Below are 26,535 nucleotides of genomic sequence, written 5' to 3' on the forward strand. Positions count from 1 at the left end.
TGGAATAATGACTTTGTTGCATTTTGTTATTTCTTTGAGACTAGACTAGAGTAATAAGAATTTCATGAGGAAAATACTTGATTACTCGAAGCAGTAAATAATGAACGGAGGTTTTAAGCTTTTTTGGCCTTTTACAATGTTGAATTTAAGAAAATGTCTTTTTTAGATCTCTTATGTGTAAATGAAAGATCTCTTATGTGTAAAAGTAAATCTCTCATGTGTAAAAAAAAAAAAGATAAGGTCATAAAACTAAAAACAAATTTATAAAAGGCCAAAAAACCAATTGACCCTGAATAATGCCACCAGCACTATATTTTACTATTATAGAAGGTAATGTCCATCTTTCTGATAATAATTTTAATTCACAAACGGGTCGAAACTAGATACTCCACTAGGATTATTTTCACCGAGAGTAATAGCTTGTTTAGCCAAGCTTCTTTCGAGGCAAAAAATATTTTTTTTTTCTTTTAAAAGTATTTTTTTTTTCTTTAACTTGAGGTATTTGACCAAGTCTTTTTGGGGAAAAAAGTATTTTTAGAAAGAAGCAAAAATAGTTTTGGAGGAGCAGAAAAAAACAGTTTCTCCCCAGAAGTAGAAGTTGAAGCAGTTTTGATTTTTTTTTAGCCAAAAATACCCTTAGCAAAATATAGTATATACCAAATAACCTTACTTATTTTAAATCATCTCAAAGAATTAAAATTCTTTTCATATTTTACTTAAATAAAATAAAAAAACTTAATTATCATCTTTAATAATAAATTTTTGAAATTATTTATTTACTTATATAATATTAACTATTAAGTAAATCTCTTCATGTCCTAATTCATAATTTGATACTTAAAAACACTTTTTGAAAAGCTTGGCCAAACACAAATTATTATTCAAAAGTACTTTTCAAATTGATTAGCCAAATACAAACTGCTTATCTCCAAAAGTAATTGCGCCCCAAATATTTTTCAAAATAAGCTGATTTTTTTAGCACGGCAAAACGGCTATAAGGCCTAAAGCTTAGTTCAGATTTTGAAGCGAAGAATTTACCTTTTTTTTCTAAGAAAATTATATTATTTTGTTGAAATATATATGATGTTACGTTAAAAGCATCAATTGTTGCGTTACCTTAGCCTCCTTTTTCCAACCGAAAAAAAAAAAAAAAATATATATATATATATATATATATATATATATATATATATATATATATATATATATATATATATATATATATATATATATGCGTGAAAGATGAAATAATCAGCTTCACGTATTGCGGAAATGAAATAATACAAAAATTGACAGGAAACAAAGTAGAGGCATATTCTGTGGTTAGCTGGTTTTGCTTGGATATCTGGAAAATTGCTTTTTAGAGACTCAGAAAATTCAACTTCTACTTGACATCACTATCTTGAATTTGTCTTTTTAAGTCTTTCCATAATTATTTTTTTGACCTTATCAATTTGGAATTTGGATGACGGCTTTTGTTCTTCGCAAAAAGTAATGTCTAAAGTATTAACTGGCATATGAGACTTAGGATAAAAGCAAAATACTATTAGTACATGTTACAACTTTGATGTTGTTTCCATTACTGTCCCTTCCAATTAAGAACAATTATTTTTACTATCTTAAGAATGTTTTGCAGCAATAATTTAGATAACTAGGCATTTTTTATTTGGTATTTAGTTCCTGCTTTGGAGCCCGATTAATTTGGATTTGCATAGGGAAATCCAAATTAATAAGTACTCCCTGTTACCAAAGACAATTTAATTTTCAGGGGCGAGAATTTGAAACTCTATTAAGGATGGAGAATACTTATTGCTCCGCCGTAATCTTTTGGTGGTAGATAAATAGAATGGTTTTCTACTTCCGTCCTCTCTAATGCTATATTTTTTTTCTTGAGGATGTTTTCTAATCTTGAGCACCCACGGCCCTCTGATACTTTCAATTGTTTTCTTCTTGGAAATTACTTCTTATATTTATTTTATCTTATTTCGTTGTCAAATTAAAATATTGCACTAGTTAAATTTAGATTTCAATATGTACATGAACATATTCTTAAAATATGATATGGTTTTAACTTTTAATGTCTCCAACAAGATGTTCCCCTTTTGCTTTTGGTCAATGTTTGAAAAATAAACTAATGGAATAGCTTAATTTATGGTGAAATATTGTTATCAAAATTCAAGAGGCTTGACTTGGGAAAGCGTTTAACTAGGGACTTAAACAGCTACAAATTAAGAGTAGAACTGAAGGAGCAAAAGTTAATACAGTAAGATTGGCAGCTCATACCTTAATCTTGTGATTATACAAACATAGACTCATCCAATATTTGCTAGGTACTTCTATAATTACGATAAAGAATGCCATTTCTTTTGGCAGAACAACATTTCGTAACAAAAGTTCCATTCAAAAAGAATAAATAATTCATTCTACATGGAATTAAGACCACCGCAAGAGATGGCGGTCTCTTATTTTCCCCCTCAATAATATATTACCAAATGTACAGATATTTCTAAAATAGAATTGCAAATTGCAATCATGTACTTCATCGGCTGGCATTTCAACTATCGTAGACCGCATTACAGTAGGAATAGGCTACTACCTTTTTGAATGATTCGACTAAAGTTTCCACACCTGGACGTACGTGTACTTACCTCGAATATCCACCCACATATCTACAAATCGTAAGTTAATTGCATTTCTCTTCAAACTAGTTACATATATTCAACATTTTATTTCAACTCTATATACACTCAAATCTCTCTATAACAGTTTCGTTTGTTTCAAATATTTTTGAATATTATAACAAAATGTTGTTATAGAGAACATATATTATAACATAACATAAATATTGATTCCGAAAAAGTTTGACTTTTATAGAGAAGTATTGTTATATAGGGATGCTTTTATAGAGAGGCCTGACTCAAACATTCAGTTCCAATTTAACAAACACTTGAATAAATGCATGTATTTAGCGAATAAATATTACTATTAGGAGAAAAATGCTATAAGTTCAATGTACCTTGGCATTGTTCAACCTACGATAAGCATGCCATAACTAAATAATCCGTAGCTTATGAAAGCTAATTTACCCTTTTGGATAACATGGAACACCATAGGCACATAAAACGCGCAGAAAAGCTAAAAAAAAATTCAACAGGAACTGGTTACATTCTGAATCGAGTAAGCTACACAGTTGAGCAGCCAAATTCATCAGAATGATTCTCAAATGTTTAGATGATTACATAGAGGAAGGGACTCTGTCCTTCAATTGTGAATTTGTTAGGATCGGGAAACCTCTTTTTCCTACCCCGGGCACAGAAATGTAAAACATTCCAAGAAAGTTGCAGCAACAAATTAAACATAACATGATTGATCACATTTCTATTTACTAATAAAATGTGGAATGAACTGCTCCACGATCTGGTGGAGATGCTCCAACTCCCCTTGAAGAAGACGCAAAACCTGCATTCGTGTTTGCAACCAGCCAGTTCATCACTTAAGAGTAAAATCACAAAATAAGATAATCCATCCATATTCAGCAAGCAAGATTTGTGTCGTATGCATTAGGTTACTGCATTACCAAAATTAAGTTATTATGGTTAAAGAAGAGTAGAGTTCAGGTATAATCAATTAGTTCTTTCTCTTCTATAAAGTAGCTTCCAACACTAACGCCCCCCTCCCCCAAGAAAAACCTGCTTTCCTTTCACTTCTCCAGCCTTATTTAGATTCATAATCAAGAATTTTTTTCACAGGTTTTTGGCTATGACAAATGGCCTGAAAGTTAGTTCTTGGTCAGTTTATCACCAAATCAATATGATAGTGTGAAACAGTGGCGGAACCACTTTTATCCAAGGTGACAACCCTTCGTTGGAAATTACACTGTGTAGATAGGTAAAAATAATAATGTGTGCATTACTATATTGTTAAATCCCCTTGGCTTCTTCATGTGTTTACTTTTTTTTCTTTTCACTCCCCTTAGTAAAAATCCTGGTTCCACCACTGACATGAAACTATATGCATTTTGGCGCCTTATGAGCAATAAGATGTTGAGCTGCACACTATCAAGAAGCAGAGTACGGAATGCAAATTGCTAGACAACAATAAAGATGAAAATTCCAGCTCCCAATTTCCAAAGTGCAGTCAGTGAACTTAACTGGGTGCACCAAATTCTCCAAAGAGAGGTGCTCCCTTAAGTCAAACTAGAATAACATGGCAATTCATCCTTCTTTTAGGAAACTGGGATAAAACAGACTGGTGAAAGCAATCTCTCTATAGCTTGTACATCATCAAATCACGGAAGCCGATACTCAAAATGGACTAACAAAAAAGACTATCAAGTAGAGGTTGAAGAAAATACAACATGATACTTAACAGGCACAACCTTGTCCTGGAGAGCAATCATAAAGCAACAACAAAGTTTTTTTAAGTCCAAATTAAGACAATAGATTGACTTCTGATTTCTGATGTTCAAAAATATCACTACTGTGTTGCATACTACTGCTTCACAGTTATAATAGTGGCCGTATTTCAAATGAAGAATCCTGAATGTTTTTGTATATGCTTCTTGAATGTTGCATAAGGAATATTATGAAGAGAATAAATATGAACCAATATATGAAACTTAAAAACGAAAAGAATAATATCTTTGACATGGATTGATAGGCTGATGATATGTTCAGTGTTCTTCTATTACTAAGCAGTTCATCAACAAATTAACTTCATAAATTAACAAAATTTACCTCTCCCATTGATGGGCGCAGTTCAGGGTCATTCTGCACACACATGAATGCTGTTCTAGCCATGTGGTACACTTCATATGTGTCATAAGAGTCACCTATGCGAGGATCGATGAGCTCATGCAATGCAAGCCTTTTAATGAGTGGAATTGCCTGAAAATGCGAAAGATCAACTTCCCGTTAAATTGCACTCAAATTTTGAAATGAAAGTTCCCTAATCTAGCTAGATCTTTGAAGGAACCGAATCTGACTGTGATCCCAAGTAACGAAAGCCCAGAGAACATACCCATTGTCTAAGGGAGTGATGGCCCTCTCTCACTGAATCTACGGCTTTGCGTCCTGAAATTAATTGTATAAGAACAATGCCAAATGAATAGACATCTGTTCTTACAGACACAATGCCGTTTTCAGCATATTCAGGAGCAAGATATCTGCATGAAGCAAGCAAAGCTTTTGGTGAATATCTGACTCAAAGTTGTCATCTATGTATGCAATGAAGTATAGGAATTGCTCACACCCCAATGAGCCAAGTATCCTCGTGTAAATCTTATCCTCGTCTGTCTTCCACTTAGCCAGGCCAAAGTCACCTATCTATGACAAATGAAAACAAACAGAATTATCCATATGAAGAATGGAATTAGTATTAGCTTCCCAAGTGTTTTTATTCAGGTCTCAGTCCAGCTTGGAGGAACAGAAGCAGGGGGACAAGAGGGGGACGAATGTGGTAACTACAAATTATCTGCTCATTCTATTTAGTCTAACAATACTAATAGTTTTTCTATGTGGGCGAATCAAAATGTGTAGATGTACCATGGGAACAAAGTCATGAGTGAGTAGTATATTGCTCGGCCTCAGGTCACGATGAATAATTGGACCTCCACGACATTCTTCATGCAGAAAACGCAAGCCCTTTGCAGTGCCAATGGCAATAGCATATCTGCGGTGCCAGTCAAGGACATTTTCTGTATTCTCTGCCAAGATATTACCCCAAATAACTATTTATCTTGCGCTTTATGTTGCTGGACCAATATTTGACTATCATAATAATACGTACCAAATAAGTGCCACTCGAGAGAATTATTGCAGATGTATTCATAGACCAAGATGTTAACATTTTCCTTGCAGCAATAACCCAAAAGCATCACAATGTTTCTGTGACGTGCAAAGCTCAAAACATAAACTTCAGAATGAAACTCGGAAAACCCTTGTGTACTTGCTTCCTTCCGCACCTTTGCAGCAATGACCTGACCATCTTTTAACCGACCTTTATATACATGACCATATCCACCTTCTCCAAGCAAATTATCCTTCGAAAAATCATCTGTTGCCAGCTGTATCTCTGAGAAACTGAATCTCATTGAATCCTTGATATATAGTTCTGTCTTTGCTCCACAAGCAATACAAAGAAATGGTGTATTAGAGGATTTCCTTGATGTCGGTGGTTTTTGTTCTTTCTGAATAACAGGAGGAATTGAATGCTTCATTTCCTCTCTGGCAGACCTACCTGTTAAAATTTTTAAACAATTAAAGCGCGAAGGACAGGAGACGATTCCCTACTCTGTATCAAATGCCTTACAGTTTTACACTAGAGATTGTTACATCTTTCATCAACATCAAGGAGACCAATACTATAACAGATTTATATAATTCAACTAGTTTAAAAACACCGAAAACAGAAAAAGCCCGTTTTAAACTCATGAAAACTGTAAGGAAAGATATTTCTTAGTATTCCTCTTCTTATCTCTTCCCTACTATGTTGAGTAGGAATCCAAACTACAAAAGAACTACAAACTTTTCAGAAAACAGAAGGTCTTTTAAAACCATGAAAACTGAAAGGGAAGATATCGTTGAGAATTCCTCTTCTGACCTCTCCCTACTAAGTTGAGCAGGACTCAAACCAGAAAAGGACTACGAACCCTCAAAGTCGGATGTCACTGCACTGCCGCAACTTAAAGTTACCAGCACACGAACCATTACCAAAAGCCGATGAATTACCAAATTCTTAATGAGTAGTTCATATGCAAGAACAATAATCCATTTTCCCAAAAAATGAAGAACCAGCTAATTTTACAACCAGAATTAGTATCCATGAACAATAATATAGAATCAAACAAGGCTTGGAGATACCTTTCAACCCACACAACAAGGAATTACTTCACTACGGTAATATTTGTTTCATGTGAGCATGAGTGTCATAATGAAGTTTTGTAACAACAGCAGCAAGATTTTATGCTAGAATTTTAAAAATATCATGCTTTTTTTTTGTTCATTCAGGGGTACGGCGTATAGGCCTACTTGTTAACATTAGAATAAATGAGTTGTTTTACTTGTCCCTTAAAGGATATCTGAGAAAAAGAAGGAAAAATCTAACTAAACAAGGTTAATGATATACACATGCCACTGATATCAAAAGACATGGCTAATAGTACCCAAATGGCTGCATTTCTTTTAAAATTATTGTTAGAACAGCTATGTGAATATATATGTAATTAGTCCTAGTCCCATATGTAATAGGAGTAGGTTATGTATTATGTGTACTTATAAATAGGGTTTATTGTATTACAATTAACATCAATAATAGATTTTTCTCCCGTGCATTCTCACATGGTATCATAGCATCAGTGAGAAAAGATCACATTGCATCATTCCAGTGACATCCGGAAAAAAGAACTCAGTCACCGTGCAATTTTCCGGTGACATAAGTTGTTGTTTGCGTCAAAGTCACTATTTATCAGTGGTGTGCACAAACCAACACCACCACAAGGTCCATTGTAGTCCCGCAACCAAACCCCAGAAAACCCCACCGTAAAATTCCTACCCACGCACAGGGCAGACTGGAAATTTTCTGGCGAGATCTATGCACGCACCGGGCGTGTGAGACTCCATCCAGCCAGATTCTGACAAACTTCCTTTAGGGCAGCTTACTCGCACAGCAATTCCGAGTCCAGCAGTACTATTTCCGACAGATTCCGACAACTTTGGAATTGTCCGGCGTGAACAGTGTTTTCTGGCGTAAATAGTGTCCTTTTTCTCTGCTGTGAATAGTATTTGCCTAGATATTTCTCCAGTTTTCCCGCAGGAGTTACTGATTTCTACTATTTCAAGTTAACCCTACAACTTTTAATCAAGAATTTGAGAAATTAATTGTAGCGAAATGGGATCCAATACTATGAATAGTTGGATGGTTTCTCTACCAGATTATATTGAGTTCCTTTAGTACAAAGCATGTAAACAGACATCTTCAGAGACAGCTTTTGTTGTTCAAACATGTACTAGCGTGACTTGTATTTCCCAATCTTCATCCTCCGATTTTTGGGTCATTGATTCAAGTGCATCTGATTCAACAGCTTGTTCTGTTACTGTTCACCAGATTTATTACATAAACAGTTGGGACATACCAGTTTGTCAAAACTTAAGAAAATGGTACCTGGTTTGTCTCATTTGACTACTCTAAAGTGTGAGTCATGTCAGCTCGGTAAGCATACCCGCTCCTATTTCCCTCGGCGTCCTGATAATCGAGCAGAGTCACCTTTCACTTTAGTCCATGCAGATGTTTGGGGTCCTAGTCAGGTCAGTTCTACCTTGGGATTCCGCTACTTTGTTAGTTTCATTGATGATTATTCTAGGTGCACTTGGATATTCTTGATGCAAAATCGATCCGAGTTATTTTCTATTTTTCAGACATTCCACGCTGAAATCCAAAATGAATTTGGGGTTTCTATCCGCACATTTCGTAGTGATAATGCCCTAGAGTATTTGTCTTCTCAATTTCAGCAGTTTATGAACTCTCATGGGATCATTCATCAAACATATTATCCATATACATCTCAATGAAATGGGATAGCGGAAAGGAAGAATAGGCATCTCATTGAGACTGTCTACTCATATAATCTTATGTTCCGTTGCGTTTTTGGGGATGCAGTTCTCACATCTTGTTATCTTATTAATCGTATGTCATCCTCAGCTATCCAGAATCAAGTTCCATTCTCTGTGTTGTTTCCTCACTCACCCTTGTTCTCTCTTTCACCTCGTGTCTTTGGGAGCACATGTTTTGTTCATAACCTTACTCCAAGAAAAAATAAGTTAGCTACTCGTGCTCTTAAGTGTGTATTTCTAGGTTACTCGAGAACGCAAAAGGGGTATCGATGCTACTCACTTGACCACCAGCGGTGCCTTATGTCTGTTGATGTTACCTTCTTTGAAACTCAGTCATACTTCACAGGCCTAGGTGATCACTTAGACATTTCTGAGGTGCTACCAGTTTCATCTTTTGGAGATTCAGTCACTATTTCCCCTTCACCTTCCTCCATGGCTCCATCATAGGCTACAGCCCGAACTCTAGCTCCAGCCCCACCATCTATAGCTCATCCTATATTCTCAACCACAAAAGTCTTACAATTACCAACCGTTTAGGAATCTAGTGTTACTCATCCTAGATCCCCAGCCTCAGGAACACCACTCTTGCCTTATCATCGTTGTCCGCGCCCAGCATCAGGCCCAGCTAATTCACGTCCTGCACCTGACCCTGCTGCTACTGCGGACTTGTCTCCTCCTAGTCGGCCGATTGTACTTCGGAAAGGTATACGGACCACACTTAATCATAATCCCAATTATGTCGGTTTAAGTTTTCATCGTCTGTCATCACCCCATTATGTTTTTGTATCTTTTTTCTTCTCTGTTTCCATCCCTAAGTCTATAGGTGAAGCATTGTCTCGTCCAGGATAGAGACATGCTATGGTTGACGAGATGTCTGCTTTACATACAAGTGGTACTTAGGAGTTTGTTCCTCTGCCATCAGGCAAATCTACTGTTGGTTGTCGTTGGGTGTGGTGTATGCAGTCAAAGTTGGTCCAGATGGCCAGGTTGATCGACTTTAGGCTCGTCTTGTTGCCAAAGGGTATACTCATATATTTGGGCTCGATTACCGTGATACTTTCTCTCCCGTGGCTAAAATAGCATTAGTACGCCTTTTTCTATACATGGCTGTTATTCGCCATTGGCCTCTTTGTTGGACATTAAGAACGTTTTTCTTCACGGTGACCTTGAGGATGAAGTTTAAATGGAGCAATCACCTAGTTTTGTTGCTCAGGGGGAGTCTGGTAGTCTTGTTTGTCGGTTGCGCCGGTCACTCTATGGTCTAAAGCAGTCTCCTCGAGCCTGGTTTGGTAAGTTCAGCACAGTTATTCAGGAGTTTGGCATGACGCGTAGTGAAGCTAATCACTTTGTGTTTTATCGGCATTCTGCTTCAAATCTCTTTATTTATCTGGTAGTTTATGTTGACGATATTGTTATTACCCGCAATGATCAGGATGGTATTACTAAGTTGAAGCAACATCTCTTTCAACACTTTCAGACTAAGGATCTGGGCAGATTAAAGTATTTTTGGGTATTGAGGTCACTCAGTCTAGCTCAGGTATTGTGATCTCACAACAGAGGTATGACTTGGACATTCTTGAGGAGACAGGAATGACAGGCTGTAGACTTGTTGACACTCTTATGGATCCAAATTCTAAACTTCTACCAGGACAGGGGGGCCACTTAGCGATCCTGCAAGATATAGGCGGCCGATGGGTAAAGTAAATTACCTTACAGTGACCAGACCTGACATTTCCTTTCCTGTGAGTGTTGTGAGCCAGTTTATGAATTCTCCCTGTGATAGTCATTGGATGCAGTTGTCCGCATTCTTCGGTATATAAAATCAACTCCAGGCAAAGGACTATCATTTGAAGATCGAGGCCATGAGCATATTGTTGGATACTCAGATGTTGATTGGGCAGGATTACCTTCTGATAGACGTTATACGTCTGGATATTATGTTTTAGTAAGAGGTAACTTGGTGTCCAGGAAGAGCAAGAAACAGAATGTCGTTTCTCGGTCTAGTGCAGAAGCAGAATATTGAGCAATGGCTATGGCAACATGTGAGCTAGTTTGGATCAAATAATTGCTCAAGGAGTTTGAAATTTGGTGAAATCAGCCAAATAGAACTTGTGTGTGATAATCAAGCTGCCCTTCATATTGCATTGAATCCGGTGTTCCATGAGAGAACTAAACATATTGAGATTGACTGTCACTTCGTCAGAGAAATGATACTCTCAAGAGATATTACTACAAAATTTGTGAAGCCGAATGATCAGCTTGCAAATATTTTCACCAAGTCCCTCACCGGTCATCGTATTAGTTATATATGTAACAAACTCGGTACATATGATTTGTATGCACCATCTTGAGGGGAGTGTTAGAATAGCTATGTGAATATATATGTAATTAGTCCTAGTCCCGTATGTAATAAAAGTAGGTTATATATTATGTGTACTTATAAATAGAGTTCATTGTATTACAATTAACATCAATAATAGATTTTTCTGTCGTGCATTCTCACAATTATCATCATGCTAGCACACCTGATCTTTCTTGCATAGGATTGGCACTAAAATCTTCGAGTGAAGTGCTATTCTCCTGTTGTTCGTATGTCACCATTTCATTGTTTGCAATTTCGGAGCTTTCCACGGAACCTGAGTAGTTCATTGAAATAACAGACTGCTCTGTGTTCTCTTCAGTCGGAGGAGGTGCCAAGGGTACTTGCTTGGACAAAGAAAAGTATAACTTATTCTCAATGCTGTCCGCATCAATTATGGAATAAGGTCTCATAAACTTCACAAACAAGTTATCACTAATTAATGCAACTTTGCAAGGTATGTGTTTAAGGTAATACGTCAAATCCCGCCTGAGGTACCTGTAAGGGTTTAACCTTGTCATAATTAGAGAATAGAAAACAATGTCATAGAGTCAAACAAACATGAGATTCTATCAGCAATATAGAGGCAATAAACATATAAACCATTGATCCAAAGTAGGAAGCAGATGATGACATAAAAATTAATCCAAGAGGCTTACTTTTGAAAGATAAGTACTGACTTCCTTGTAACAACTACAAAAATGCGGACATGGTTTTTCATAGATCCAAAGTTGGAAGCACATCAATATAGATTTAACCAGGGAGGCTGAATTCTCAAGGATAAGTGCTGACTTTCTGGTAGCAAATAGAAAATACATGTTTTTTCTCGAGTCAAATGAGAGAAGAAGTCTTGCAAGACATTGTTCCACCTTTGATAAAATCATAGAGCTTTAGATTTATGCGCTTCTGTTTGTATCAGACAGTAGTTACGAAGCTCAGAAATCAACATCAGAAGCACCAGATATGGAACAAACAAAAACCTACCTTGGACTGAGGGAAAGTGCATCGACCCAGCTCTACTTAATAGCGGCAAGACCTTTTCGTACATGCATGCATATTGTGGATGTCATGTAGTTTTTTAGTTCAATAGCTTAAATTTGCTGTTATCTTCATGAAACCACAATATTCATGATCCCATCAGCAAGTCGAGGGACTAGTTTCATGGACTTTAAAAGTTACATTTCCTCTTCATGTTTTTTTAGCGAGTACCACTAAGCATCAAGCAACTTAGTGGCTAATTTTATCTCTTCAAGTTGAGAAATTCTCTCATGTTCCTTTCCTTTCAATAAAACCAAGCTTTAAGAAAGTTTTTAAATTAATAACTTCCCTTTTCTCTTCTTCTAACTAAGGAGCAAAATCACTGCAAACAGAAGCCTAATGTTCCAACCACAATAAGCAACAAAATGTATTGCAATCACACAATATTAATAATCAATGCGCAAACATTAAACATAATAGTCTATACAGAGTAAAATTCCAATTCTACAAATCAGCTTTATGACTAACAGGTATAGACTTATCCATGCATTTTTAATGAGAGAAAAAGTAGAGAAACAGGGTAAACAAAGGCGGAGCATCTTGTGACAAAAGCAATGTAGAAGAAAACTCCAAACAAGGGTCCATGCCAATTCTCTGAAGATCCATGTGTATCCCTTAAATACTGGTGGACCAAAATCAAAGCTACTCAATAAACAATACAACAAAATTCCGTTCAAATAGTTCCTTAAGTGAAAATTATCAATAAGTTCTTTAAGGAAGAGTTAAAAACCTAATCTGAGCAAAGATGCTATGTTTGCATACTAGTTAAGGTTCCAACTGATCTTTATATTTTGGCAGATAGGAAGAGATATATTTATTTACTTATTCAGATTATGAATTGGCCTCATGATGTGAGGGATGGATTCCTTTTCAATGGACCAACCACATTGCAATGTTGTCATAACATGGTAGCAACACTGAGACCAGAAACTCTTTGCTCTTTGCCATGTTTATTTCTCCATCTTGTTTAAAAGCCTATTAGAAAAGAGGAGGTTTTTATGTAGCATTTGTTGTCTTCTGCATTTTACGACTAATTTATTGTTGGTTCAAGTCTCAGTATACTTTAGCTCCCAATGAAAGAGACGTCATGCGAACTACAAGAACTGGAATTACCATGGTAACATCAGAGAACATACCTATCTAGTACAACACATGCCGCATCGATAGTTATCACCTCTTGTACAACCACCTTCCTTACTGGAGTCCCAGCAGTAATTTTGACTTCAATGTCAACCTAAGCACAATTTATAGTAATTTGTAGTAAGAACAAAATTAAAGGGATATAAATATATATAAGAAATAAAATGCATTTCATTGGACAGAAATATAATGAGATGACATAGCTAGAAAGACAAGTAAAAGAATAGCTTGGGCATTCAATCAAAATGCTACTCCATCCAGTTGATGCCCTTCACTTGCCTCCACAGATGTATATAGTCTCTCTCTCTCTCTCTCTCTCTCTCTCTCTCTCTCTCTCTCTCTCTCTCTCTCTCTCTCTCTCTCTCTCTCTCTGCCCCAGAATTGTAAATTAGCTGCTTACAGCTGCACGCTAATAAGAAGACCATTCCAAGAAGATCATGGAATTCAAAGATATTCCGCCTGGCTGGATAAAGGAAGAACCCATGGATATCCTAAGAATATTATTTTGAGAAACCTCAATATATATAGAATGCGGGCAGCTCATATCATCTGCCTTGTAAGATAATAGCTCTCTCTCTCTCTCTGCCCCAGAATTGTAAATTAGCTGCTTACAGCTGCACGCTAATAAGAAGACCATTCCAAGAAGATCATGGAATTCAAAGATATTCCGCATGGCTGGATAAAGGAAGAACCCATGGATATCCTAAGAATATTATTTTGGAGAAACCTCAATATATATAGAATGCGGGCAGCTCATATCATCTGCCTTGTAAGATAATAGCTCTCAAATTATAAACGAATTAAGCAAGGGATGATACAAACTATATAAACTGCTTTTTTGATATTGTCTTATCAAATCTGGAAGGGACGATCATCTTTCTATTTCTGCTACTATGCCACTCTTTATTTCAGTTACTTTACTTCAAGATTCATAAATCCTACAGGCTGAATCAGTGTTAGAGTGTGATTTTTATTAAGGTGGACTCCAGTTTATATGTTGATGAACCACCGGTGATTAACATTCTTTTGCACTTTCATTTAATTGCCGTTTTCCTTATGTAACTGGGCTCTATGTGGGCGTTGTCCCCCCTATATAATTGAGGTTAAGACAATATAACAAGGCAGTTTCTAAACCAAGTTCAAATACTTTGGGAGCTGTAATGTCTACTCCTATTGTGAACATCTGAAAATTAATTTTTTCAAAAGCTAATCTGTACTGCATCAGATTATTTTTGAAATTTTATTGATATGCTAACACACGGATATGAACAAACTCCAAAAGACTGTAATGTAGTAGGTCAAACTCAACCACATGCCTCCAGAGTGAAGCAAACTTGCTAGGCCAGTGGGAAGTAAAAATTTCCAGAATTTTCATAAGGGTGGCTTCTATTGATACTTCTAGCCACATTCTAAGATATATCAATTAGCAGTTGCTTGCAGTACAGAGCTATTATGAGTCTTAAGTTGTATATATTACCCCTTCACCTTCACAGTCTTGGGCACTTTGCATGAGCATGTTCACATATGTATCAACCTTCTTTGTTACCTCTTTTTCAATTTCACGTTTGTGAGTTCCAAAAATGGACAGTGGCTCTGCTTCCATTTGATAACCCACTGCGCACAAAAATGAGTGAGCAACCCATACTGTAAGGATGTATAACATACAAGATAAGAAGTCAGCTAAAGACATGAGCAATGATATAGTGGTCAATCGCACACAGGGGCGTATGTATTGTACTAATACCGAGTTCAATTGAACACAAAACTTTTGACGCGGAGTAAAAATTTATATATAAAAATTCATTAAAATTGCAAAAATAGTAGATATAAACCCATAACTTTAAAAATATAATGTGTTGAATGCTAAAAACTTTAAAAGCTGAACCCATAGAAGTTAAATCTTGAATCCGCCTCTGCTCGCATGTAATTATTCAGCTAATACTGGTCTACCACAGTTCCCCCTTGACCATAAAAATGGCATAATATGTAGAAACTATGTATTCCTTATATGCACTTCAACAGTCACAGGAAAGAGGAATCATGCGTAGTACTACTGGAGTTGTAAGCTTTCGTGAACCAAAAAATATGAGTCCCCACTAAAGTGACTTTGGTCATAACTTAGCAGCGATAAACAAGAACCAATTCTTGATGACAAAAAACATTCTAGTTGAACCCATTAGCTATCAAAACGGAAAGTTCATTTTGGTGAACGGGAAATGGTGAAAATTGAAAGCTTCTATAAGGCATTAGCAAGCAATAAAAAGAGGAAAATGCTAGAAGATATATCCTTGCGTAATTGTCATGGAACTAATGGACAAGTGAAGAAAGTAGAAATTTGTTGTTCATTATTAAGAAACTAGTTTATAAAGTGTACAAGACAGAAAATGCAAGATTAAGCATAATAAACTACATCAACATCATACTCCATCAAGTTCATGAACAATCTCTACATGTACCACTGCAGAATTTTATGTTTTACGTACCATCTTTTAAGGCCCTACAGATCTTTTCTCCCGAGAGTTTTATAGGAGATAGATTTTAAGAACCATAGCACAAAGTGTTAGACATATCCTAAAGGGAGAAAATAGCATCTTATAGGTCAAACTGTCACTTCACAGAAATCAGAATGCATCTCCATATAAGCTTAAAATGGAAATAAATTTGTTTTGTCACACATCTAATCATCACCTTGATTTTGTCCATTCACTTTAATCGGACATATAAAATTTTAGGCCGATATAATGACTTCAAAAGTTTGAGTTGCGCCTAAAATTAGATCATATTGTTCAGAGGACTCATCATCATCTGTAGAGTTATGAAAATCCACAGGAATAGAAAACTATTAATAACCTTACAATTCGAGTAAAATTTATCAAGCACAACCCTCAAAACGTGGACGCCATGTTGATTCAAAGGTAGCTACAATTGGTAATATTTTTCTCTTCTCATTCATGCCCTCTTCCAAATGAAACAAATGGCAATTAATGATGTCAACATTAGCAAAAGTCAAAGATAAATCGTGCGATCACCCTGCAACTCAAGCACTAAAAAGTAGCAATTTCAAATAGAAAATGAGATAGTAACTGCAAAAGGAGAGGCAGGCACTCACTAGGATGTAGATATTTATGCAAAATCCCGAGCACAATAATGGTATCGCCCGCGTGAAGAATGTTACCCTGTGCTCTGATCTCATTGATTGTTTGCTTGATTTCCTGCTCAAAGTGATCCTTGGTCGCGTCTAATGCTATAACAATACGACCCGTTATAAGACTCTCACCATCTGTATGGCTACCCATTGATGCTGCCATTTCTTGCAATTCAAGTTTCCAACACACACAACAATTGCACTCTTATTCTTTTCTTTGTAAATGATACTTAATATATAAAGAGTGCATGAAATAATCAAACAAACATAAGAATGAAAGATGGACAAATCAAATTTGGGGACAACAAAATTGTGTCTCAAAATATTTACTGGGGTATTGAGGAAGAGTAGAGGGGAATATTTACAGTATATTTGGGATATTCTGAATGGATATTCTGAATAATTTTCTGGCGGGAACTGGGAGCCGGCCATGAAGTTGCAAAGAAGAAATGGTGCCAAAGTGCAAAAAGACAACAATATTCAATTTCGCTGGGCAATTTTTCTTGTGAGAGCCACTTCACTAACATTTCTCCTCTGAAACTCCGATAAAACGAGAGAGAAAACATATCTTTATTGTTTTGGCTATTGGTTACAAGTAGAAATGATAATGGCCGTGACATATGTTAATTCCTACCTGCTTGTTCATTTATGGGAAGCTCTGCAAATTTTTACTGGAATTCGATAAGTTTAGAAAGTAAAGCTAGATATATCTAAAATTTCAAATTTGGAAATGAGTAAAAGGGTAATACAGTATAATACAGCTTAAATAAAGTGGTAGATTTATTGCTAGAATTGCTACATTGAATCGTAGCTATAGGTGCAAGCTTCCTCTATCGTTAGAAACCCCCTCCCCCCTCGTTTTTGGATCATATCGGTAATTAGCCACTTTTTACCCCTGCTATTAACGTTTAGCCACGGTTTAAAAAACTATTTCTTATCTGAACATATTTAACTGGATACGTATTTTAAGAAAGGAAAAAAAGAAATTTTTTGAACTTGTGGTGTAAAATAAAGTACATATATTTTGTATGGCTATAAATCAGTACATAAAAGTAAATTATTTCTAAATATGAAAAGGGGTTATTCTTCTTGGCATGGACTATAAAGAAAATAAGTTCACATACATTGAAACAGAGGGAGTATTAGACTTTAGCCACTCTATTTAAACATAGGTATATTTTGGAAAAAATTACTCTCAAACACACTGAACAACTCCAGCAATCATTACTGGATTCAGGGGCGGCTCAATGATAAAACAACTCAAGCGACTGCTTGAGGCTCAGGCAATTACTTGAGGCCCCATATTTGTGGGGCCTAAATTTTTTAATATTAAATAGTTGTATATGATAATTATTTTAAATAAAATATTTATTATATAAATAAATAAAAAGAACAGTTTTCATGAAAAAAGAAAATGTGAAACCGTTAGAGTTAATTTGAGAATAGCGATAGTTACTTTTGGGGTTCACCCCTAAACATTACGTGAGAATATGTTTCTTCCCCCTTTATAGACTATCATCATTATCACAGGGCCTACATTACTTTTATGACATTATTACTTTCTCTTTAAACTGATTTTTACTTAATCTTTTATATTCCTTTTGGCCTCTCCGGATTTACAAGTCCATTGTCTCATATAATATTGTGTCAAATAAGATAGCAGAAAGCAATTGCGAATTCTTTTTTTGTCAAGCTTTTCCCGCATTGTACCAAAATATTGACGCAACAAAAATAATATCAATTTATCTATGACTATTTGTTAAAATCAGGTTCAATTGTTATGTACTTTTCTTATTACTTTGCATCTAAAATTTGTTATTTTTTATTTTTATTTTTTGTTTGTAAGTATATGTATTATATTTTTATTTATTTATTAGAATTTTAATATGCCAACAAGAAAATATGAATCTGTGTATTAAAAATGTCAAAAAGAAAGAAGAGATAAAACTTTAATACAATCCCAAAAAAGAGCATTGATAAATTTTTAGCGAACAATAAAAAATATAGAAAAATACGAAAGAATTTATGGTACATGAACAAATCACTAATTTAATTGAGCTAAACGATAATGGAATCCAAGGAGAAGAAGTTGGTGAGAATCTAACATAGATCTTTTAGAAAATCATGAAATTCTAAAAGAATCGAATAATAATCCTAGAAAGTAAAAATATATATAATCCTTGTCAAGAAATTGATTATAAATAAATTAATAATAATTTTACATCTCAAAAAGATAGAAAAAAGAAACTTCAAATAAATTTTTACTAATTGAATATGCGACTTTGATGCGGGACCGTACTGGAGTGACCTTGGCCATTTGGTTTCCTTGATGCGATCGATGGCTGACACTATACTCACTGCATTCACGTTGAAGTTATATTCTAATAGTCTCGGGGCATCTCTGCCCCGAGTGATATGTCAAAATCGTTTCTATTCATCAAACCTCGGTTGCTTGGACCCTGATCGATTCTCCTATCATTCCTGGTCGGGTGGCAATTGGGTCTGTTTCCCCTTATATCCAAGCTGTATAGCTGGTATCGATCTCGGGGTGGCCTCAGCTCCTGATCCACAATTCTTTTAGACATGTCGTTCGCTCTATTGGGATAAACAGACCCCGAGGGAGCTCCTAGCTAGTCGTTCTTGACTCTGATCTTTGACTGGTATCTGTTGTGGGCGTCGTCCAGGTAACCGCAGTACTCTACCAAGTTTTGCTTCAACTGTTGAGATGCAACCGAACTTTGGGGGTTAAGTCCTTGAGTAAACGCCTGAACGGCCCAATCGTCTGCAACCGGGGGCAGGTCCACCCGTCCCATCTAGAACCTCGACACGAACTCCCTAAGCATCTCGTTGTCCCTTTGCTTGACTTTAAACAGGTCTGATTTCCTCTTTTCGGCTTTGATAGCGCCAACGTGGGCTTTAACGAAGGCATCTGCAAGCATAGCAAATAAATCAATAGAATTTGGAGGTAAGTTATGGTACCATATCATTGTTCCCTTAGACAAGGTTTTCCCAAATTTTTTCAGCAATACCGACCCGATCTCGTCATCCTCGAGGTCGTTGCCTTTTATTGCACATGTGTAGGAGGTCACATGCTCGTTTGGTTTTGTGGTTTCGTTGTATTTGGGAATATCGGGCATTCAGGACCTTTTCAGATTTGGCTTTGGTACCACACTCGGGGGGGAAAGGTTTCTGAATGAACTTTTTGGAATCCGATCTCTTTAATATCGGAGGCGCTCCCGGGATCTGATCGACCCTCGAATTATAAGTCTCTACATTCTTGTCATTTGCCTATATCTTCTTTTTGCCGGAATCCACCCGTTTTGTCAGTGCTTCGAGTATTTTCATCACCTCGAAAGTTTCTCTAAGTCTGAACCTGTCTGGTTTTGTGACAATCCGTTCTTCTCTCCGAGTATCTTCTCCAACCCGTTTGGGTTCAGCCACGTTGTGTGCGTGATTTTTATTCAACAGTTGTGTTATTGCAACTTACTGAACTTGTAACATTTCAAAAATCAAACGTAAGCTAACTCCATCACCTTCCCCTTCGGGTGCTTTGCGAGCCGATGGCCGGGGTGCCCTGTGAATGTTATTTTTGAGATTAGTCGGTATGTTGATATTGATAGCAACTTGTGAACTAGCGTCGACTGGATCAGCGATTGGAGCGCCATTAAAGTCGACAGGGGGCATGTCGTTGCTTGGTACCACGTTATTATTTACACCATGGTGGCCTGATTCGGGTCAACATTCAAGTGAGCATATCGAGAATTTGACATTTTGAATAATCCCAAAATCAAACTTCAAAGAGGTGTAAAATAGGGTGTGTTACAGAGATCCGTATTAAATTATCACTATTATTCTTAGCCTCACGGTGGGCGCTAAACTGTTTACCCTTAAAATGAGTAACAATTAAATTTGTATGCAGTTTAAAGAATACGTGATTTAATTTAACTCGAATGATCAAAGAACAACAAGTAATTGAATTAAAGGAAAGCAAAACAATCAAACCAAGCACTACGAAATAATTGAGTCTGCCATTAGACTTGAACACTAAAGACTAGTCCCAAATGAGCCCTCGGAATGGAGCTCGGTACCAATTGAATGAGATAATCGCCGAAGAACACTTGAACAATTGCTAAAGACAAAATTAAATTTTATTGCTTTAATATGCGTGTCACAGTGATCCAAAAAATAAAAAGGTTCTCCCCTTTATATAGTAGGGGAGTTTCAATTCTAGTACAAGTCTAAATAAAGTAAAAATTCTTTTCTTCCTTATCTTCCGGTAAAACACGATCCGCATTTAATATCGGACGTGATCCGCGCCGTAATATTCGGTTGATGGCGGATATTTTGGCTTCTCGTTCGTCCTCTTTAACCGTCTTCCTTTTAACATATTCTTTATTTTGCCTGGGCTTGATTCTTCCCATGTTTGGCCATGCCCGATTCCCGACGTACCATTTGTCTCCTCGAGCTCCGATCTGTGGGCATCCTCGGTTTTACCTGAGCCAGCGTCGAATCACGCAGTCCCTCGTTTCTTCATCGGAAAATCGGGGGTAATTTTATCCCTGATTTTACCCGCACACCGTCTCCAAACTCTTTTTTCAGGTAGGAAATATTAATTTCTTTGATCATGATTTTATTTCTTAGGTTGTTGAATCTTAATGTAATTGACTAATTGTATTTCTTGTTTCATGGGGTATTCAGTTGCGCATGTAGGAATGAATCTAGTCTCTTGCTTATTTTGATGAGACCCTATAGTGTCATAGTGTTTTATAACGAATTGGCACATCTATCTGCTTGTAATTATTAATTACCAATATATATATATATATATATATAATCTCTATTATGGATGATGATCTGTTGTTCGACGAAGATACATGGGACTGTTTTAGATTTTCAGAAGTCTGATCTGTCATCATCTTCGTCTCGGATCTAGGAAATAAACTTCATTGCAAACTTGTCGGTGGAGGCAAAATGGATCTAATAATTGGGATGAAACCGTTCACAAGGTATATATGTATAAATAGGGAAATGAAATCTACAGCCGCTCATCAAAACAATAGTCGATATTTGTATGTTTTTTGTATATTAATTTATAATATAATGTACAAAGTTTATACATAAATAGTGTATATTTGACTAGCGAATGTAATTATTTTTGATCGATTGGCAAAATGTGTTAAAAGGTGTACAAAATTTTAAGTTAATATATTAAATGAATTTTTTAAGATAAATACATGGGTCGAACTAAGGTGACTAGGTTTGGACGAACACGTTAGCTCCAGCACTGCCTCTAACTCGAGAAACAAGAAATTCGTGCGACACCATGAGAAAGAAAGACGAGTTTTTTCCTTAGTTGCAAATGAGAAGTTGAAAAAATTAATTCGGTATGCAGCATAAGATAACGTGATAAGAAAAAGTTATGTCCTTGAAAGATCGTCTTCAGGAATTATAATTTTCTGATCTTATTGCTGAGTTTGTCTTATTTTTCTAAATATCCCGAAAATACAACCGTTGTGCTAGAACATGATAATGATAAAATTTTACCCGTTTTTCCTAAAAGTATCTATTTTCACTAAAGATGGATAATCGGGCCAACGTTTGGAAAAGTTATTAGTCGATACACGCCCCATGCCTGAAAAATATATATACAACAATTTTTGACTCACTCCCAAAATCTCAAACAAGTTGAAGTCGATTATATCAACGCTTGAAAATATTGTAATAATATTGCTTCTTAATATGACATTTTGATCTGCAGTCAAATGCTCTACCATTAGGGGTTGTTTGGTAAGAGGTATAAGTACAAATAGTGTTGGGATAAAAATTTAATATCACTTTAATACTTTATTTGGTTAGCAAATCTGGGATAAGTTATCCCGGAATTAAAATTAATACCGAGATAACTTATACCTTGTAGGGGGTGAGGTAATTAGTGCCGGGATAACGTAAACCTTCTTCTTAGAAATTATGTAAATGTCATTTTTAATATAACATACCAAACAGTGGATAAAAAATAATCACAACATAACCTATATTCAAACCAAACGACACCTTAGTAATCATCCTATACCGTCAACAATAAGCATCAAGATACCCATTAAACAATTGGGTTTAAGAAAACGCATATGGGAAGCATACAACAAAGACTGATGAAATTATGCAGCTTCTCCCAAGGTCTAATATTGAGATATATTAACTATGCTCAAGGTAGTTTTTGTTCTGAGTTTTCAGACTATGTTAGTGATGAAATACTAAGTCCCACTAGTAAAGCTGGCAAATGGGCCGGTTCCGGGTCTAAACGGGCCAAGTGGACCGGTTCAAACGGGTTCGGGCCCGGGTCGGTCCCAAATTAAACGGGCCAAACAGGCCCAGACCTAAACGGGCTTTTTGTAGGGACCGGCTCGGGATCGGGACAGGAACCGTTTGGTCCCGTGCTAAGTGGGCCCAACATATTTTTTTTTAAAATTAAAAAAATTAAATAGATATTAGAGACAAAAGGATGTTAAAAAAGAATATCTAAGACAATGCTTTGTAAATTTTATTATAGAATTGTGACCTAAATTTTAGTATTCAATATTTAATATCGAATATATATAGTATATAAGATGTATATATAGTATATATATATATATATATAGAAGCTATATTCGAGCTATATTCGATAAGCTATATATACATCTTATATACTATATATAAGATGTATATATAGTATAGTATATATATTAAATATATATATAGTATATATATATATATATATATATATAATATCTAAGTCTAAAGACAAAAATATTGTAAAGAGATATGCCTTGTAATTTTATTATAGCATTAAAAAATATGGCAATATATTTCTTAGTCTTCATCCCCCTAATGGAATGAGCACAACAAGGTGCTAATACCACCATTGAGAAGAAAAAGAAACTAATCAAGATGTGCCAAAATATAAGTTACATAATACATACTAATTTTTGTTCATACAAATTATATGGTATCTCTTACAAACTTCATAAATCTATCAAGGTCTGGAGGAATTTCCGTTGGTGGTGGCGGAAAAGTAGCTTGGTCATCGCCACTTCCGAGCGAAGCAACATCCTCCGCAAGTTCAGCTAGCATTTCTTCGTAAGTTTCGTCTTCATCTGGTTGTGATTCAGCAAGTCCAAAAATTCTTTCCGACCGAATCCAATCTCTGAAAAGTACTGATTTTTTCAAACTCTCCCTCATAGACTCTCTATAATCACCGATTTGAAGTCTTGCTTGACTGAAAGCGCTCTTTGATGCCACTGTTGAAGCTTGAATAGTTAAAATGTCTCGGGCCATCTTTGAAAGAACCGGAAAGTATTTTTCTTTGTCCTTCCACCATTCCAAAAGATTAAAGGAACCGTCGGGATTCACTTCCTCAATTCCCTGCGACAAATAAATTTCAAGCTCATTTAGTTGTGAAAAATTACTACTACTAGAACCTTGAGAACCCCTAAACCCCGCCCAAGCACTAAGTGCTCTTACTCCCGCAGTATTTTTAGATGATTGAGAATCAAAAGAAGAATGAGTTGGAACATTTGGTATAACATGATTTAATGCAACTTGATAAATATTAAAAATAGTTTGAGCATTTATTCTAATTGAGGCTATTGTTTTCGAAAGTTGAGACAATTCCTCATCTTTAAGTACTAAACCATTATAAACAGTTTCATACCAAAAATGAGGACCTCCTAATTTCATACAAGGATTTAACAAAGCAGAAACACCATAAATAGGGGGAATAAGAAAAAAATATTTTTTAAACCTTTTTCGCATAGAATCAATAGTAAGTTTATAAATTTCCCCACCCTCTGAAAAATGAGCAAACAAATTTGCAAGTTCTTCAATATAAATTAAACAGTTAGAAATAGTAGGATAATATTGCCAAGAAAAATCATTTGTAGCAATATAAAATTTTTCTAAAAAATCTACAAGTATTTTAACATTAGCTCAATCCCCATTTGTAAGGTGCTCATCATCATCACTTACATGTGCATTAAATGTTGAGTGTATGGGGTTTCTATATTCATATGCAGCAACCAAACTTTCATACATATAATTCCATCTAGTTGTACAAGGTTTAGGAACCTTTCTTTCTCTTAGGCCAAATTCATCGCATCTTTTAAAATATTCTCTAAGTCTACTTCTACGGTTTGAATAAAAAATTCAGTTAAGAGCCATTTTCACCGTTTCAATTTCAATATTTAAAATTCTCATACCATCACCCACAATTAAATGGTAAATATGACAAATACATCTAACATGAAAAATATCACTAAATGTAGGATTTAGCGTAGTGGTAAGCAAGGCTATAGCATTTGTGTTACTAGTAGCATTATCCATTGAAATTGACATTATTTTATCACTAATGCAAAAATATCTACAAATATCTGTAACTGTGCTAGCAATAAACTGCCATGTGTGACGTGAATTAATTATTCTATAAGAAATAATGCGCTTTTGCATTATCCAATCCTCATCAATCCAATGACTAGTAACAGTAAAGTAATCACAGTCGTTACCACTTCTACCAATATCAGTTATAATAGCAGCACGACAATTTATATGAGTAAATAAATAGCGCAAATATTGTTCATATTCATGTTTAGATTTATAAATATCGCTCTTTACAGTTGTGCGAGGAAAACCTTTATAAGTAGGATTAAAAATGTTTCTAATATAATGCACAAAGTTAGGGTCAGAAGGTAAACTATAGGGTAAACACATAACAGTTACCATTTTTGCCAATTCTTCCCGATCTTTTTTTGAATCATAATATAAAATACCACCGGTAACAGTGTTAATTCTCGGTTGAAATTGATTTGAACCGGTACTAGGGTCAACCTGACTAGGAGTAGGTAGACTTTTCCTCTCGGCCAAAGCTTTCAGACCAAGATATCTCACTCTATCTTGAAGGTGTTTCATTATGTGTCTAGCCAAAGTTCCTGCACCCCCTCCCCCTTCCCGCGATCCAAAATATTTAAAAACTAACTCTGTGCCACAAGTTTTACATTTAGCCTTATTTTCTGGAATTAGTTGAGTAAAAATGGCCAAACGGGAAATGTTTCCGTCCGTTTGCTAGGTTGTCTAGAAAAAGTAGGGTAGTAACAGGAGTATCAAATTGGGCATCATTTGGATTAGCATGGTTATCACTAGTTGGGTTAACATCAGGAGCAGGACTAGTTGGTGTATCATCATCTGGTTGAGTTTCATCAAAATCTATTTTCTCGTCATTATTTTCATCAATAGTTGGATTAGAATAAAGAGCATTCATTAATTCATGGTCTAATTGTTCACCAGCTCTAATATTATGGCAAAATTGACTTTCAGTAAATTGTAATAAACTATTATCGCTATCAAGAATAGCAGGTGTAGGACGTATATAGAGTTTGGTTCGGGGAACCCGGGGCAGTGGAAGAGGAACAAATTGAGCACTAGATTCGTCACTCTTGGATTTTCCCTTATTTTTACCAATTTTTTTTTTTAAAGAAGCCATCTTAATTAATAAAGTAATAGAAATAAATAAAACAAACAAAATTATAATATTAAAGCTTAAGAGTTGGAACGAGTTTACCGAATTGACGAACAACTTGTTGAAAATTAATTATCGTTGAAGACTTCAATTCACCAACTTCACAATTATTTCACAAATTGTAACAATAAAGTAAGCAATAGTAGCAATTATAGAAGAAAATTAGAGAGAGAATGTGATAGATTGATGATTTTGTAAGAAAAAATGAAAGAATGATGGGGTATTTATAGTTGAAAATAGAGAAAAAGTATAATTATAAAAAGTTTGGGATTAAAACAAAGTTGGGGGGTTAGATGACTTTTTAATAAATAGCCAACGGCTATTTTGGGACCGTTTGGCCCGCTAAGGAATCGGTCCCTGGCGGGTTAAATGGTCTCGGGCCTGGCGGGCCCAAATCATAGGACCGGCCCGCAAGACCGGCCCAGGCCCACTAAAACCGGACCAAACGATCCTGAACCATTTGGCCCGCGGTCCCGAGCCTGGACCGGCCCACTTGCCACCCTTACCCACTAGCCAGAGAAGGCGGGGCGAAGAGAGGTAGTGAGACTACTGCAGTTAAGCTGGCATTATTTAACTTTTCTTTTTTTGGTTTTCCGCTTCTCAAGCGGCGTGACAGATAACACAATACTGAGTATGTCTAGGAATCTGTTCTAAAATGGTATTGGCTTAGCATGATCATAAAAAGAGGCCAACCTCA

At 35.8% G+C, this 26,535-nt stretch overlaps 1 protein-coding gene across 1 annotated transcript; it reads right to left on the bottom strand.

Annotated features, from left to right (window-relative positions):
- Positions 1-3,129: 3,129 nt before the first annotated feature.
- On the bottom strand, positions 3,130-17,056 carry LOC107775579 (proline-rich receptor-like protein kinase PERK8). The gene is made up of 10 exons (XM_016595328.2): positions 16,256-17,056; positions 14,624-14,760; positions 13,143-13,240; positions 11,135-11,466; positions 5,788-6,237; positions 5,544-5,704; positions 5,251-5,324; positions 5,020-5,164; positions 4,737-4,886; positions 3,130-3,459 (listed from the first exon to the last, which is right to left on the bottom strand). Exons 1-10 carry the CDS (start codon positions 16,452-16,454, stop codon positions 3,379-3,381), a joined length of 1,827 nt encoding a protein of 608 aa, XP_016450814.2. The 5' UTR covers positions 16,455-17,056; the 3' UTR covers positions 3,130-3,378.
- Positions 17,057-26,535: the final 9,479 nt, after the last annotated feature.

The sequence above is a fragment of the Nicotiana tabacum genome, chromosome 12 (genome assembly GCF_000715075.1).
Source record: "Nicotiana tabacum cultivar K326 chromosome 12, ASM71507v2, whole genome shotgun sequence".
Taxonomy (NCBI): domain Eukaryota; kingdom Viridiplantae; phylum Streptophyta; class Magnoliopsida; order Solanales; family Solanaceae; genus Nicotiana; species Nicotiana tabacum.

Excerpts from the sequence above, each read along its gene's own strand:
- LOC107775579 (XM_016595328.2), bottom strand. The coding sequence starts at position 16,454 with ATGGCAGCATCAATGGGTAGCCATACAGATGGTGAGAGTCTTATAACG. Across the intron at positions 4,887-5,019 it reads ATCACTCCCTTAGACAATGG|GCAATTCCACTCATTAAAAG; the intron begins GTATGTTCTCTG and ends TCGCATTTTCAG. Across the intron at positions 3,460-4,736 it reads TGCGCCCATCAATGGGAGAG|GTTTTGCGTCTTCTTCAAGG; the intron begins GTAAATTTTGTT and ends ACACGAATGCAG.